The sequence below is a fragment of the Crinia signifera genome, chromosome 3, assembly GCF_055691185.1.
Source record: "Crinia signifera chromosome 3, ASM5569118v1, whole genome shotgun sequence".
In the NCBI taxonomy this organism is placed as follows: domain Eukaryota; kingdom Metazoa; phylum Chordata; class Amphibia; order Anura; family Myobatrachidae; genus Crinia; species Crinia signifera.
Genome location: NC_139219.1, coordinates 54,162,417 through 54,180,418, shown reverse-complemented (window position 1 = coordinate 54,180,418; position 18,002 = coordinate 54,162,417). Strand labels below are relative to the sequence as shown.

The 18,002-nt window shown below is 44.3% G+C and overlaps 1 protein-coding gene across 3 annotated transcripts in view; it reads left to right on the top strand.

Moving 5' to 3' along the window:
* MACROD2 (mono-ADP ribosylhydrolase 2) overlaps window positions 1-17,280 on the top strand; it is a 1,799,128-nt gene extending 1,781,848 nt beyond the window's left edge. For all 3 annotated transcript variants that reach the window (XM_083175826.1, XM_083175824.1, XM_083175825.1), the window contains one exon: window positions 13,406-17,280. In XM_083175826.1, coding sequence (XP_083031952.1) covers window positions 13,406-13,422 — 17 coding nt within the window. In that variant the 3' untranslated portion in view covers window positions 13,423-17,280. The remainder of the gene's footprint in view (window positions 1-13,405) is intronic.
* The last annotated feature ends 722 nt before the right edge of the window (window positions 17,281-18,002 follow it).

Here is an 18,002-nt window from a genome sequence, read left to right as displayed (position 1 = left end):
CGGATGCGATGCGATGCGATGCGATGACCCGATTTTTCCATAGGAATCAATGTTAAAATGGACTGAGTCCATTTTAACATGGAATTCAATGGGAAAAAGGGGTCCTTTTCATACCCCTACTATCCAAGTGGGCATGGAGTTGGATATAAACCTGTGGCGAGCGTAGCGAGCCACCGAGCCCGAAGCGTAGCGAGCCCCGCGAGGGGACACAGAATACCGTCCCCTCGCGGGGCTCGCTTCGCTCGCCACGCTTCGGGCTCGGTGGCTCGCTGCGCTCGCCACAGGTTTATATCCAACTCCATGCCCACTTGGATAGTAGGGGTATGAAAAGGACCCCTTTTTCCCATTGAATTCCATGTTAAAATGGACTCAGTCCATTTTAACATTGATTCCTATGGAAAAATCGGGTCATCGCATCCGATGGTCGCATGCGATGCGATGCGATGCGATATCGCATCGCATCGCATCGCATCTGATTGTATGCCTTAACTTAAGGCATACAATAAAAAAATCGGCAGCCCAGATACTACATAAGTACCAAATACTGCCGTATATCTCTACCTTTGTGGTCTGGGGCTCACTGGCTATACTGCCGTATGTACCGTCTGGTCTTGGGCTCACTGGCTAATAAATAATTAAATACTGCCGTATATCTCTACCTTTGTGGTCTGGGGCTCACTGGCTATACTGCCGTATGTACCGTCTGGTCTGGGGCTCACTGGCTAATAAATAATTAAATACTGCCTGCCTAATAAATAATTAAATACTGCCGTATATCTCTACCTTTGTGGTCTGGGGCTCACTGGCTATACTGCCGTATGTACCGTCTGGTCTGGGGCTCACTGGCTAATAAATAATTAAATACTGCCATATATCTCTACCTTTGTGGTCTGGGGCTCACTGGCTATACTGCCGTATGTACCGTCTGGTCTGGGGCTCACTGGCTAATAAATAATTAAATACTGCCTGCCTAATAAATAATTAAATACTGCCGTATATCTCTACCTTTGTGGTCTGGGGCTCACTGGCTATACTGCCGTATGTACAGTCTGGTCTGGGGCTCACTGGCTAATAAATAATTAAATACTGCCTGCCTAATAAATAATTAAATACTGCCGTATATCTCTACCTTTGTGGTCTGGGGCTCACTGGCTATACTGCCGTATGTACCGTCTGGTCTGGGGCTCTCTGCCTAATACTGCCGTACCTGTGTGGTCTGTGACTCACTGCCCAATACTGCCGTATCTACCCTCTGGTCTGGGGCTCACTGCCTAAATACTGCCGTATATCATTATCTACCTGTCTGGTCTGGGGCTCTCTGCCTAATACTGCCGTACCTGTCTGGTGTGTGGCTCACTGCCTAATACTGCTGTATCTGTATAACTGCCTGCTGGTGCATACTCACTGACATATATAATTGCACTCCAGTGGCGCTGTTCTTTGACATAACTCCACAATAATAATGGAGATCCAAAATATGGAGGTTAACAAACAAAGGAAAGATGAAGATGCACTTCCTCATAGTTCTGAAGCTGCTGCCACTAGTCATGACATAGACGATGAAATGCCAACAACGTCGTCTGCCACGGCCGATGCCCAGTGTGAAAGCAGAGGGCATGTACAATTGAAACCAAACTTCCGTAAAAGGAATAAAAATATGAAATGTAAATCGTTACATAGTTACATAGTAGGTAAGGCTGAAAAAAGACTTGCGTCCATCTAGTTCAACCTGGTATAGATATCCATTGCTGATTTGGTTGGTTCTGGTATTTTACAGACAAATTATATTTCTTATTTGTACCCATGGATGTTTTTCTCCAGTAAATGTTTGTCCAACTTTGCCTTGAACGCATTTAATGAGCCAGCCGTTACCACCTCTCTGGGAAGAGAGTTCCAGAGTTTGACTGTTCTGACCGTAAAGAAATTCTTTCTACTAGCTGAATGAAATCTTTTTTCTTCTAATCTATACTCATGCCCTCGCGTCCTAGATTCCTTTCTAGTAGAAAATAGGGTGTGTGACAGTTCCTTATATTGGCCCTTGATATACTTGTACATGTTGAGCATGTCCCCCCTTAAACGTCTCTTTTCTAATGTAAATAGTCCCAAATTGCTTAATCTCTCCCCGTAGCTTAAATTCTCCATTCCCCTAATAAGCTTTGTTGCTCGCCGTTGGAAGAGAAACTTAAACTTGGCAATATGCCATTTACGACACGGAGTGGCAAGGAACGTCTAAGGCCATGGCCTAACTTCATGACTAGTGGTGCAGCTTCAGATGACGAGGAAAGTCCTCCTCCTCCTGTTGTCCATGGGATGAAAAAGCCCATCGTCATGCCTGGACAAAGGACCAATAAATCCACCTCTGCGGTCTGGAATTTTTTTTATCCGCATCCGGACAACAAAAGTATTGCCATTTGTAGCTTATGTAAAACTCCAATAAGCAGGGGTAAGGATCTTGCCCATCTAGGGACAACCTCCCTTCAACGTCACCTAAAGACGCGTCATGGTTCAGTGTTTAGTCCAGAAAGTGCGGCTAGCAGTCCAGCGACACCTAAATCACTTGGTCCTCCTTTTGGAGCCAAATGCCTGAAAAGCACACCACCAACTCCCTCCTCGACAAATTCCTCCTCGATCCGGATAGGGGGGAGTCCTGCAGTCCATCTCACCTGCATGAATGACTCCATAGATTCCTCCGGAGGATCCTGCAGCACTTCGCCTACTACTACTACTACTGCCGCTGCTGCTGGAAGTCAGTCATCATCCCAGAGGGGAAGTCAGTCATCATCCCAGAGGGGAAGTCGTAAGACCGCTACGTCTTTCACTAAGCAATTGACCGTCCAACAGTCATTTTCGATGAGGATGAATTACGACAGCAGTCATCCTATGGCAAAGCGGATAACTGCGGCCTTGACAGCTATGTTGGTGTTAGACGTGCGTCCGGTGTCCGCCATCAATGGGGTGGGATTTAAACAGTTGATGCAGGTATTGTGTCCCCGGTACCAAATCCCGTCTAGATTCCACTTCACTAGGCAGGCGATACCCGCGATGTACAGGGAGGTCAGAAAAAGTGTCCTCAGTGCCCTGAAAAATGCGGCTGTACCCACTGTACACTTAACTACAGACATGTGGACAAGTGGATCAGGGCAAACTAAGGACTATATGACTGTGACAGCCCACTGGGTAGATGCATCGCCTTCCGCAGCAGCAGCATCTCCTGCATGCCAGCTCCTTCTTAGGCAGGCTACGCTGTGTATCACCGGTTTCAAGAAGAGGCACAACGCCGACAACCTCTTAGAGAAACTGAGGGAAATCATCTCCCTGTGGCTTACCCCCCTTAGACTCTCCTGGGGATTTGTGGTGTCGGACAATGCCAGTAACATTGTGCGGGCATTAAACATGGGCAATTTCCAGCACGTGCCATGTTTTGCCCACACAATAAATTTGGTGGTGCAGCATTTCATAAAAAATGACAGGAGTGTGCAGGAGATGCTTGCGGTGGCACGCAAAATTTGCGGACACTTTCGGCATTCTGCCACAGCCTGCCGAAGGCTGGAGCGGGAGCAAAAACTCCGCAACCTGCCCTGCCATCAGCTGAAACAAGAGGTGGTGACGCGCTGGAACTCCACCCTCTATATGCTGCAGAGGATGGAGGAGCAGCAAAAGGCCATTCAAGCCTACACAGCCACCTACGACATAGGCAGAGGAGCGGGGCTGCACCTGACTCAAGCGCAGTGGAGGCTGATTTCCGTGTTGTGCAAGGTTCTCCAGCCGTTTGAAGTAGCCACACGTGAAGTCAGTTCCGACACTGCCTGCATTAGTCAGGTGATTCCCCTGATCAGGCTGTTACAAAAGCAGCTGGAGAAAGTGAAGGAGGAGCTAAAGCGGAGCGATTCCGCAAAGCATGTCGCTATTGTGGATGAAGCCCTCCATACGCTTTGCCAGGATACGAGGGTGGTCAGTCTGTTAAAGTCAGAGGAATACATTTTGGCCACAGTGCTCGATCCTCGGTTTAAAGCGTATGTTGTGTCTCTGTTTCCGGCGGACACAAGTCTACAAAGGTGCAAAGACCTGCTGGTCAGGAGATTGTCATCTGAAGGGGACCGTGACACGGCCCCAGCTCCTCCTTCATTTTCTCCCCCACCTGTGCCTGTGAGGAAACAGCTGCGATTTCCCACACAACCCGCTGGCGGGGATGCAGGGCAGGCAGGAGGGAGTTTGGACATCTGGTCCGGACTCAAGGACCTGCCAACGATTGCTGACATGTCTACTGTCGGTGCATTGGATGCTGTCAACATTGAAAAAATGGTGGATGATTACTTTGGTGACAGCATCCAAGTAGACATGTCAGACAGTCCTTACCTGTACTGGCAGGAAAAAAAGGCAGTTTGGAAACCCCTGTACAAACTGGCTCTATTTTACCTGAGTTGTCCCCCCTCCAGTGTGTACTCCGAAAGAGTATTCAGTGCAGCAGGGAACCTGGTCAGTGAGCGGCGAAGGAGGTTGCTCCCGAAAAATGTTGAGAAAATGATGTTTATAAAAATGAATTATCACTTATTCAATAAAGACCAGGAATTGCCTCCAGAGATTATAACGGGACCTGTGATTGTGGAGTCCAGCGGGGACGAATTGATAATCTCTGAGAATGAGGAAGTACACACTGAAGGGGGCGAGGAATCAGAGGAGGAGGGGGAGGAGGAGGAGGATGATGATGAGTGACGATGACATCTTGTTGCTGTAGAGCCAGTTTATACAGGGAGATATAATGAATAGGTTTTTTTTGTGTGGGGGCCCAAACAAACCAATCATTTCAGCCACAGTTTTGTAGGCCCTGTCGCTGAAATGTTTGGTTTGTTAAAGTGTGCATGTCCTATTTTCGCAACATAAGGGTGGGTGGGAGGGCCCAAGGACAATTTCCATCTTGCATCACCATTCATTATTCCTACTGCTGAGAGTCATTCATATGTGGGACTTGTCTCTTTTCAATGCATTCCACCTCATTGCTGCACCTTCATGGGTGAGAATGTGATCTCCCTGACCTGGAGGAGTCAGGGCTGTTGCAGGAAGGCTCAATTTCACTTCTTTTTGGGCGGCTACACTTTTTTTTACCTGTCTGGTCTGGTGCCCACTGCTGAGAGTCATTTTTAATGAGGGTATTGTCTTTCAAATGCATATAGCTGTTTGCATTCCACCTCATTGCTGCACCTTCATGGGTGAGAATGTGATCTCCCTGACCTGGAGGAGTCAGGGCTGTTGCAGGAAGGCTCAATTACACTTCTTTTTGGGCGGCTACACTTTTTTTTACCTGTCTGGTCTGGTGCCCACTGCTGAGAGTCATTTTTAATGAGGGTATTGTCTTTCAAATGCATATAGCTGTTTGCATTCCACCTCATTGCTGCACCTTCATGGGTGAGAATGTGATCTCCCTGACCTGGAGGAGTCAGGGCTGTTGCAGGAAGGCTCAATTACACTTCTTTTTGGGTGGCTACACTTTTTTTTACCTGTCTGGTCTGGTGCCCACTGCTGAGAGTCATTTTTAATGCACATCAGGGTCAGGATCAGGCACATCATAATTAATAATCAATCAATCATAATCATAATCAATCATAATCAATCAATCTATCATAATCAATCAATCATAATCAAAATCAAGCCTGGGCGGCTGCAATTAAAGTTCTTTGGGGGCGGCTAAAGTTTTTTTTAGTTTTCCAGTTACTGCAGTTTTATACATAGCTTGGTTTTTGTAAGTTGAAGACTTGTCAGTGCAATTTTCTTTTACAATATCCTTTATCTTTGCATGGACTTTGTGTATTTGGTTAGCATTCTGAGGTGTACACTGACTGCCTTCACCTTGAGCACGATCAGTTTCTGAAGCGGCAAAAATCCTTTTGTTTTGAAGATAGTCACTTTCTTTGCCGTTAGTTGTACAGGCTGACCTACTAACAGACACAGTTGCTTCGGAACAAGTTGTTGGAAATTTTTTAGGAGATAAAGCTGTACAAACCTTCTGGCCCCACTTTTCAATTTTTAATTGATTTGCAAACATTTTGTCATATGTGCATAGCCTTTTAGAGAGAACTGCTTTTTCCTCATCAGATAACCTTTGTAATGATATGACCTTCGCATCTCTCTCCTTTTTATTTAATGACAAGAACGATGAATACTTCTTTAATTTCTTCATCAACTGTTCTTTATTCATGAAATGGTCCGATAAAGCCTTTCCTCAAAACTTAAGTAAAGTTATGTTTCCTTGATAATACTTTCACAGCTCACAAAATTCTCATCACTGGCTTCCTTTTCTTTGCCACTTGATACCTTGTTTTCACAATTAAGATTGGTTTCTTTTTGATGACCAGTTGGGTACAATTACACTTCTTTTTGGGCGGCTAAACTGTTTTGTGGGCAGCTGCAATTACACTTCTTTTTGGGCGGCTAAACTTTTTTGTGGGCGGATGCAATTACACTTCTTTTTGTGCGGCTGCAATTACACTTCTTTGGGGGCGGCTGCAATTACACTTCTTTTTGGGCGGCTGCAATTACACTTCTTTTTGGGCGGCTGCAATTACACTTCTTTGGGGGCGGATGCAATTACACTTCTTTTTGGGCGGCTAAACTTTTTTGTGGGCGGCTGCAATTACACTTCTTTTTGGGGGGCTAAACTTTTTTGTGGGCGGATGCAATTACACATCTTTTTGGGCGGCTAAACTTTTTTGGGGAAGGCTGCATTTAAACTTCTTTGGGGGCGGCTGCAATTAAACTTCTTTGGGGGCACAGGGGCACTCGGGGTATCCTGTAGTGGGCTGCCACACATTTTTTTAAATATGGATCTTTCAGCACAGAGACCAACTGCACATCAGGGTCAGGATCAGCCAGGTTGTTAAACGGGGTTTCGACCATGAATCAATCACATCATAAAATTAATTAATAATCAATCAATCATAACCAGAATCAAGCCAGATAGGGGTCTTGTTAAATATTAAACTGACCAAAACAGATACACACACAACTAGTACTGCCTCATCTACCTGTCTGGTCTGGTGCCCACTGCTGAGAGGCAATTAAACTTCTTTGGGGGCCGCTGCAATTACACTTCTTTGGGGGGCACAGGGGCACTCCAGGGGCACAGGGGGTATCCTGTAGTGGGCTGCCACACATTTTTTTAAATATGGCTATCCACAGATTGTTCAGCCTGCCATTTGAGATTGGGATCTTTTATCACAGAGACCAACTGCACATCAGGGTCAGGATCAGCCAGGTTGTTAAACGGGGTTTCGACCATGAATCAATCACATGAAAAAATTAATTAATAATCAATCAATCAATCATAACCAGAATCAAGCCAGATAGGGGTCTTGTTAAATATTAAACTGACCAAAACAGATACACACACAACTAGTACTGCCTCATCTACCTGTCTGGTCTGGTGCCCACTGCTGAGAGTCATTCGTATGAGGGACTTGTCTTTTAAATGCATACAACTGTTTGCATTCCACTTGATTGCTGCACCAATCGCCCACTGCTGGTTGCAGCTCTCACCCTGCATTAATTTGGGAGTCTGCCACTGCAGTCTTTTATTTTGGAGCCTTAAAACTTTTAGGGATGCTGTACTAGCCGACACCTTTAGGTGGACTCTGGTCTGTCTTGTATCCAGCACAGTGGTCTTGTGTGCAAGAGATTGTTCTCCGTCCTCTTTTGGATTTGTGTCACCATCACCATCTTCATGGGTGAGAATGTGATCTCCCTGACTTGGGGGAGTCAGGGCTGGGGCAGGAAGGGTACAGGCTGAGTGGGGGTAGGGCACCCTTGTACTCTGCTGCTTTTGCCGGCTCCGGCCGGTAGCATCTCCCTGGTGTCACGGCTGGCACTCTGCAGGGCCTCCCTCTTGCCTTCCTCATGATGCTGGCTGCTGGCTCTCTCTGTGTGCGCCGCTGTCCATCACCGCCGGGTCTCCTGCACGGAAACGCTGCCCGGCTCTCTCCTCTCTAGCGGGTCTCACTTCTGCACGCTTCCTGGCTGCGCACTCTGCTGCTCTCCTCTCTGTGGATCTTTAGGGTGCCCAGCCTGTCTTCTCTCTCTAAGCACGTGTCATCCTCTCTCACGCTGCTGCAAACCCTCCTCCGTCACGCTGCACAGTTTCATTTCACCTCTGACCTCTCCTTTTGCACTCCCTGGGCAGCCAATCAGGGGGGTGTCAGGCTCCCTGCACGTGGACTGAGCTGGGGCTGTTTAACCCCTCACATCCCTGCAGTTTTCCTCTGAGCAGCATTGGCTGCAATTAAACTTCTTTGGGGGCACTCCAGGGGCACGGGGTATCCTGTAGTGGGCTGCCACACAAGCCCATTCACATTTTTTTAAATATGGCTATCCACAGGTTGTTCAGTCTGCCATTTGAGATTGGGATCTTTCAGCACAGAGACAAACTGCACATCAGGGTCAGGATTAGGAAAGTTGTTAAACGGGGTTTCGACCATGAATCAATCACATCATTAAATTACTTAATAATCAATCAATCATAATCACAATCAAGCCAGATAGGGGTCTTGTTAAATATTAAACTGACCAAAACAGATACACACACAACTAATACTGCCTCATCTACCTGTCTGGTCTAGTGCCCACTGCCTAGTACTACCGGTCTTGTGCCTAGTACTGCAGTATCTACCGTGTGGTGTCTAGTACTGCTTCATCTACCTGTCTGGTCTGGTGCCCACTGCTGAGAGTCATTCGTATGAGGGACTTGTCTTTTAAATGCATACAACTGATTGCATTCCACTAATGAGAGTAATTGATTGCTGCACCAATCGTTCACTGCTCCTCGGCTGCACTGTGTAAACAGTGCACAATCAAGCCAGATAGGGGTCTTGGTGCTTGTTTTGAGGTTGTAGCAGGGGAGTGCAGCTACGAGTCGTAACACCTTGAGAGAAGATCAGTACTTCTCTACCGGCAAAGGACATCCTCCTCGACAGAGCGCACAGCTTCACGAGGGACGCATGTGAAGCAGTGAGCAAAGGGAACACCCACCTAGCGAGCCAGATCACCTGAATCCACCCTAGCGATCAATAGAGTTACAGAAGTCGCAGCCAGATAGAACTCTTCCAGCTGCCACCTAGTCATTGATTAGCCCCCTCCCCTCCACCCATTAGGCAATGATTGACGAGACGAATGGTAATAATAAATAATAAATGAATAATATTACTAATCACCAAATTAAAAATCAGATGAAATTAATTATAAATAATCATAATCACAATCAAGACAGATAGGGGTCTTATGAAATATTAAACTGACCAAAACAGATACACACTCTGCACCATCGAGCAGGTGATCACTGACATGCCAGGTGCAACGGTCTTTAGCACCCTGAATGCCAAGTGTGGGTTTTGGCAGATCCCTCTGGACAGAGCCTCTTCCATGCTTACTGCCTTCATGACCCCTATTGGGTGCTACGTCTTCCTACGCATGCCCTATGGCATCACCACGGGCAGCGAAGTTTTCCAGCGCTGCATGGAGCAACAGTTCGCTGGCTCTCCCTTTGACATCATCGCTGTCAGCATCCTCCTTATCTGCACAGCCGGGTCCATCAGTTACTCCCACTGCTGCAACCAATGCTAGTGATGGTTACGCATGCCCTATGGCATCACCACGGGCAGCAAAGTTTTCCAGCGCTGCATGGAGCAACAGTTCGCTGGCTCTCCCTTTGACATCATCGCTGTCAGCATCCTCCTTATCTGCACAGCCGGGTCCATCAGTTACTGCCACTGCTGCAACCAATGCTAGTGATGGTTTACATTACATTACATCTTCCATCTGCCACCTTAAAATTGATTAGCCCACTCCCCTACACCCATTAGGCAATGATTTAAGAGACGACTGGTAATAATAAATGAATAATAATCACAAAATTAAACAATCAGATTACATTATCACACAATTAAGCCAGATAGGGGTCTTGTTGGATGTTAAAGTGATCAAAACAGTTACACACTTGCAGACAAACTCTGTGCTGCACAAAATGCCCACCGCTCCTTGGCTGCACATGGTAAACAGTGCATGATCAAGCCAGATAGGTATCTTTTATGGGCCTATTTTTTTAAACTGCCATCATGTCTGCCGCTGCAGTGCCACTCTTACATGAGCCACGTGTTTGTGCCGCACACTTGTGTGGCTTAGCATAGTTATCCAGCTACCTCAGTGCAAACTTTGGCAATAAAAACAATATTGTGAGGTGTCAGGTGTTCAGAATACACTGGAAATGAGTGTAAATGAATGTTATTGAGGTCAATATAGCGTAGGAGCAAAAAAAAACACCAAATTCTGCGATTTTAGCTGTTTTTATGCCTTTTTAACAAAAAAATCAGAACCCAAAACCCCAAAAAATCCAAACACAAAACACTTAGGAGGTGTTTTGCCAAAACCCATTAGAACCCAAAACCTCAAGGTAATCAGAACCCAAAACCCGAAAAGTGGCCGGTGCACATCTCTAGTTTTAGGGTCCCCCCCCCACTATTAACGCCACCCCGAAGCGTGGCGAGCGTAGCGAGCCCCCCGAGGGGCGGTGGAACGTGTCCTCTGACGTTTTCATTACCCCACTATCCACATTGGCATGGAGTTGATTTTATATAGTGTGGTGAGCACAGCGAGCCCGCAAGGGGCGGTGGTACGCGTCCTCCGACCTTTTCATACCCCCACTATCCACGTCGGCGTGGACTTGATTTTATATAGTCTGGCGAGCGGGGACGTGTAATACATGTAAAGTAATCCGCGTCCGCTCGCCACGCTTCGGGTTCGGTGGCTCGCTGAGCTCGCAACACTATATAAACTCAACTCCTCGCCGACGTGGATAGTGGGGGAAAGAAAAGGTCGGAGGACACGTGGGGCTCGCTGCGCTTGCAACACTTCGGGGTGGCGTTGATAGTGGGGGGGGGGGGGGCTAAAACATCATTGTAATACAATGATATTATGGTATAGCTAATGTCATGGCATCGCACACCCTATAAAATCGCATGCGATGCGATGCCCCGGGGCTGAGAGAGCAGTGAGAAAATGACAGTAAAAAATCTCATCGCATGGTATCGCATGACCCTTAAATGGCCGATGCGATGCGATGCGATGCGATGCGATTTCCCTACGGTGCCGTAGCATAAGTGGGCGCCGTGATAATACACAAGTAACAAAATTATTATGACAATAACATAAGTTCTATTACATATAAATGATGTTTAATACAATACAATGTATTACTATAATATACAGTACCAGCAGAAGAAATGTCTGCAGTGGGCGTCTGTGTTCTGCAGTGATATCTCGTTGTCGCTGCAATTATTCTCTGTCTTCTCTAATGCACACAGTTTATTATGGATTGCATCTGGCTATAAAATATAATTATATAGAAATATGTAATGTAATACTTCTTGCATGCAAGGAGAGAATACACGGATCTAAGCAAATACAAAATTAAGCTTTAATAGCTATAAATGAGCCCTAGACGCTGAATATTTAGACACTTAACTAATAGATGTGTCCAATATACAGGTTCAGGTTACAGTGCAATTAATCACTTAAACAGCAACAAATCGCCTGATTTCACTTCAACTTGCCAGTATACTGTACGTTCCCAGCGCTGAGCAAGCAAGGGGAGACACGAAGACATATTACAGAACTAAATGAATTGACTTTATACAGTAACTCCCTAGAAAAATGATGTACAACGTATAAAGTTTAATCTGAAATGTGACTCTTTCCCCTGAAATCCCCGGATTCTCTGCAAACAACAACTTCATGGTGGCTTTCTATTGCTCTTGGCTCAATACTGTCCAAATGAATTTGTTGCCACAGAACAGTAAAACAAAATAGTTTTTTTTCCCCATGCCGCTTTCCCCTGAAGCGACAGTAAAATGAAAATGCTGTCATACGGGATATTTCCTACATTTACGCCGTGTCTATGCACATTGACAAAAACCTGTTAAAGCTCAAATTGCATCCCCATTACTCGTAAAATACTTATTTTGATAACTTGCCATTAATTTCTGTCTTAGGAAATGACCGTACCACACACCATCCCTGTCTGATCCGGGATATTGGTGACTGCAGGATGAATGAAATCCTAGTCCGCTATGACATTATATATTTTTTAGATTTGGTAAAATTTTTATTAAATGACTTCGCTGATGGCCTGAGATGAGGCACGCACATCATTACCTGCTTCATGCTTGGGTACATTAGGACCTGCTATCAAACTTTATTTGCCAATCTGTGTAACGCTCTATAATGGAGGAGTAACATAAATTTTTTTAAGGACCAGCGATCGAAAGTACAGTACATGTTGATCCAATAAGAAAAGGTGTATTTTAATTAGAGATGTTCAGGTTCTGATTTACTCTGATTTACTCTGATTCCAAAACAGAGTTTTATTGGCTATCAGCTGTCATGTGAATAAGATCTTTTTTTTATGGAATCATTAATGGAGACAAATATAGGTTATTAGAATCATTGACTGACCTTCTACCCCCCAAAAAATGGGAGATTGTATTTTAATAGCATTTTTGAACGGGTTGCGGTCGGCAGGTCGACACTCAATTGGTCGACCAGTATTGGTCAACACATGAAAAAGGTCAACATGAGGTTTTCATATTCCCCCCCCCCCCCCCAAAAGGTGGTTTTTCATACTTTACCATCCACATGGACATAGAGTTAGATTATAATAGTGTGCCGAATGTAGTGAGGCTTAGGTCGACATAGACACATAGAATGTGAAAAACCCATATCGACCTTTTCCACATTGACCTATTGCTTATGTCAACCTTTTGACCATGTCAACCTGAGGTATGTCTCCCTATGGCCTGTCGACAAATAGTGGTCGACCTTTTGACTGTTGACTTTATTACTGTAAATCCTATAACCCATACCCCTTTGAACGGGATACGGTCGGTTGGTCAACCTAAAGATGGTCGACACTACTAGGTCAACATACTGCAAGGTCGACAGGGGTCTAGGTTGACATGGGACAGGTTGACAGGTCATTAGGTTGACACAAGTATTAGGTCAACATGGTTTAGGGTTGACATGGGGTTTTTCACAGTTTTTTTACCTGAATGTCGGAAACCCCATGTCGACTTTTTTTTATTGTCGACCTAGACCATGTCGACCTAATGCTTGTGTCGACCCAATGACCTGTCGACCTAGACCCCTGTCGATCTTGCAGTATGTTGACCTAGCGGTGTCGACCTAATGACTGTCAACCATCTTTAAGACGACCATACAATCCTTTGAACAGACTGTACTTAGAAAAAGGTGATTGTCAGGTGATATATGATATGTACAGGACAGATAATCTAACTTATTTTTTAAAAACTAAAAAAAGAAATAAAAATAAACATACATATAAAATTGAACTTGTTTTCCCTTTTTTTAGCTGTAGCAGAAAAATGAGAACGGAACGGTTGAAATGAAATGAGACGTGGCATCATTCCAGCAGTGGTGGACAAGACTACGCCTCGAGTGTTGCTTACAGGGCTAATGGGTTATATGATAGGGGTGTGACTTGATTTCAGTTGTTGTTAGTTGCATAACATAAATTTGATGCATCACTTTAATTTTCTGGTTTACGCTCTGTAGCTTTTCTTCTTCTTCTTTGAAATGAATAATCTAACTGCGGTTTCTGTCTGTTTCTCGACTTCTGATGACGATCCTTCACAAAAGTGTTGCTAATACATCGTCTGCATACTTGATGATTTGAAGTTGTATTTTTTTATTATTATTATTCACTATGTGATTTGATTTAGCTGCTTGCCATTCCATGTGAACAAGTACAATAATGACTACAGCCGTCACGTGCGACAGCTAATGCTAAATGAGAAATCTGCCTACATTTCCTATAGAGTAAAATGGAAATTGGAAAAAATGTACTTAATGCACAGTTTGACCTAAAATAATGATCCACTGAGTTTTTAAACCATTATGGGCTAAATGTAGGTAAACTATTGAAAGAACATCCCCAGAACCAGAACATTTTTATTAATAAATCTCCTTTATTCACTTAGTAGTACCGTATAGGCCAGAACTTGGGCCATTTAGTAGATACTCTGCCAGATTCAGTGATGGCAAAGGCTGGAGATCTAGGAGTAGTGGGTAAGAGAACAATGGGCCTTATTTTGGTTCATTCTTTCTGACAAAATCCTTCTTAGATGGGCAAAACCATGTGCACTGCAGGTGGGGCAGGTGTTACTTGTGCAGAAGGATTTTGTCAGAAAGAATGAACCAAAATAAGGCCCAATGTCTGCACTGAGTAGTTTTTCATGTAGCTGATTGGACAAGTTACAGCAGCCGCCCAATCAGCTGCATCAGAAACTCCTCAGTGATGCTGTGGCCAGATAACATCTTCCCCAATGGAGCTGAGGGGCAGATTTATTAAGCTTGGTGAAGTGATAATATGGCTGATACTTTATCACCGGCCAATCAGCTCTCAACTGTGTACAGTAGTTACAGGCTTGGTTTGAAAAATGATAGGTAGGAGCTGATTGGCCGGCGATAAAGTACCAGCAACTTTATCACTTCACTTTATCACTTCACCAAGCTTAATAAATCTGCCCCAGATTAACTTCTGATAACAAATTATCCTGTGGTCCCATGAGAGGGATAATGGGTGCCGGGGTTACGGAGTATCTAAAGTTGTGTATGGAGTTCTTTAATAGTACATGTACTAATGATTAATCAAACTCATCAATTTAAAAGGACAATAGTATTACATATAAACAAGCCTGATTTTGCATCTAATATTATTGCCCTTTAAAGATGGCATGAAAAAGTCACTGAAAATCTAATATTTGCAAACTACTTGGTAAATATGCCCCTTATATACATATAAAGTATATAATGTATCACTTCAGAAAAACATTACATTTAAAGACACCTCAACATCCTTGTATATTATTATCTTGGTCTACAGACTTTACCAGTTGTGCAGAGCGTTGCCAGCGCCTGACCTATGTCCTATAGTACTGTACATCCTGTGCAGTTTCCCTGTACTCAGACATTGACTTGCCGCACACAACATCTGTCGTCGCCACGCATGTGTTCAGGCAAAAACAAAGGAGTTTATAGATTTCATTTTTTTTCTTTAAATTTTTTTTTTTTAAAAGGGGGACACACTAGCATTTTAATTTGTACCAAATCCCTGACTTTGAGAGAAGGCACAGCATGTGTCGCTGGTTGATGTTGTGTCAAACACGTTCCAATTACTGTGGGAAATGATTACAATGTGTTTTTTGCATTTTTGTTTCTCTTGAATATTCAAACATTCCCATCCCACTGTGATAGATTAATTTATTTTTGGCATGCTGGAGTCGAAGCTTTTCCTTCCTGAATTAGCTGCAATTCTCAGCTTTATATTTTCTCTTTTAGCTTCAAAAAGAGTGAAAGAAATAGGATTAGCAATTACACGCTTTGCACCCCGCCAGTTATAATCTTATAGGTAATAAATAAATAAATATATAAAGGTAAATTGGGTACAGTGTATATATGTATATATATATATATATATATATATAAGTGTTCATTCTAGCACCCCGGGGCTTTTAAAACCCATGCAGTTCCTCTTCCCTGCCTGGGGTGTCACTGTCTGCTTTGGGTGTCTAACACATTGTGGCCTGTATCTTAATGCAGTCCAGACTATATCAGAAACACCAACAGCAGACAGCAACACCCCAGGCAGTGAGGAGGAACTGCATGGGTTTTGAAAGGTGCAGGGTGCTAGAATGAACACGTATATTATTACATTAGACAATGTTATGATAGATTAAGGGATCCAAACCAATGATCATTAAGCTTCAACCTAAATACAATTAACTCCTCCTTGATAAAGACAACATTTTGTTTGGTGGCCCTACAGCACAGAGGGGCAGATTTATTAAGCCAGGTGAAGTGATAAAGTGGCTGGTACTTTATCACCAGGCCACGTAGCTGATTGGACAAACCAAGCCTGTAAGTTGACAGTTGAGAGCTGATTGGCCAATGAATACGTACCAGTCACTTTATCACTTCGCCGAGCTTAATAAATTTGTCCCAGAGGGTAAAAGCCACAGGACAGGGACCCCACCAAAGGCCTTGGGTACAGTAAGTGCAGCTTTTCCAGGCTAATGATTATTTCTCATAAAAATTGCTTTAAGACCAAGAAACGTGTTTCACTCTGTACAACCATTTGGCCCCATTTCACTTATATACTGTGTGTGTATAAGAGAGCGTGATGCTGTAGTTAACGTTACAACAAGTAAAGATACTTATAAGTAACATCTGATCCAGCATTTATTATTATACCCCATCTGGTGTACAGAACATCAGGCAAAGTCTTCAATCTCATATGTGACGTAAAATGTAACAGGGGTTCCTAAATCACAGCAAGCATTGCAGACACTGGTAAATCCTGAGGATCTGGTCAGCAGATGAGGCATTAGCTACTATACAGTCCTCCAGATTGTCCCATCTCCCTCCACATTGCTATTATATAAAGGTGTGTGGTGGGGGTGGGCGGGGGGAGGGATCTTTCTAAAACAACCAATTTATTGATTTTTCACCTTAATACATTTTCATTGTCATTATGTCTGATTATTTCAAAGTGTTGACTTTATCAACATTAAAGAGTCCCACCAAAATAGAACACATTGGGGCCGATATGTGAAGCAGGGATACGTGAGGAGAATGAGCCAGAGGAGAAGTGGCCCATGGCAACCAATCAGCACTGAAGTAACATCTATAATTTGCATAACATAAAATTATACAGAGCAGTTGATTGGTTGCCATGGGCCACTTCTCCTCTGGATCACGTCTCCTCCCTTATCACTTCTTCAACATCTACTCCTTTGAGATTATGATTATTGGTTGGTTTGATGCCAGATTATTGTACAAACCCATCACCCCTGTCCCAGTATAGTAACACGTGCGCCAGAGGACAGACTACAGGAGATGCGCACTCAGCCGTCACCAGCACACAGAACGCAGCTATACAGAAGAACAGACTTGTTACTCTTTTTGCTTCCTTGTTCTCATAGAAATTATACTTGTAAACAAAATTACATGTTTGCCAGTTAAAGATTAACGTCAATTAAAAATGAATTAGTATATCAGTATGCTGATCGTTATTTTACGGTCTACAAGTTATTTTCTTTCTTCATTTGTAATAATCTGTTACTTTTCCATTTCTTTGTGCCATATGTCTGATTAATCCGACATACAATGCCTTTATACTATATTTGTTTATGCAGAATAATAATAAAGTTGTTCCAGAGGATCGTGTGTTATGTGTTGTTTGTGACTAATAATTCTAGATTATCAGTCTTTCTAATATAACACTATGCTATGATGTACTGTAAGTCTCTATTACACAGCCTTGTAGGACTTTGAGCCTGATTCAGGTCTGGCTCACTACCCTGCGTATATTCGCCTGCTAGCGAGCAGTTTAACGCCGCCCGCCGAATGCACACACACCCTCATGAGTCTCACTCCCCAAAGAAAAGTCTATGAAAGTATCATACTATGATTATCAGACCCATCCGCATTACGGTGTATAAAGTATTTGCCTAATTAAAGGATTGGCCTATTAAATGTATACATTTTCTTTGGGTGATGCAATGAGACAAAGGTCGCCGTGACATTCCAGGGGGGTGGGGAGACTTGCCGGGTGATGCAGTGCGGCACGGGTCGCTGTGACGTTCTAGGGGGGGGGGGGGAGTGGGATTCTGCGTTGCTCCAGGGGGTGGGGGTGGGGGAGCTGTGGCCACAACCAGCGCCGCTCACCTCCATACAGGGGGGGACCAGCTCCAAACTGCCACCCTCCAGTGGCCGGCGCCCTAGGCAAATACCTAAAGCTGCCTTGTGGTGGTGCCAGCCCTGAGTATGTTATGTAGAAGGGTGTGGTATGGGGCTCCGACAGTGGGGATCCTGACAGTCAGTATCCCAACGTCGGTGCAAAGAAGCCTCTTGCGGGCTCACTGAGTTGGCACGCTGTAGGCCCGGTG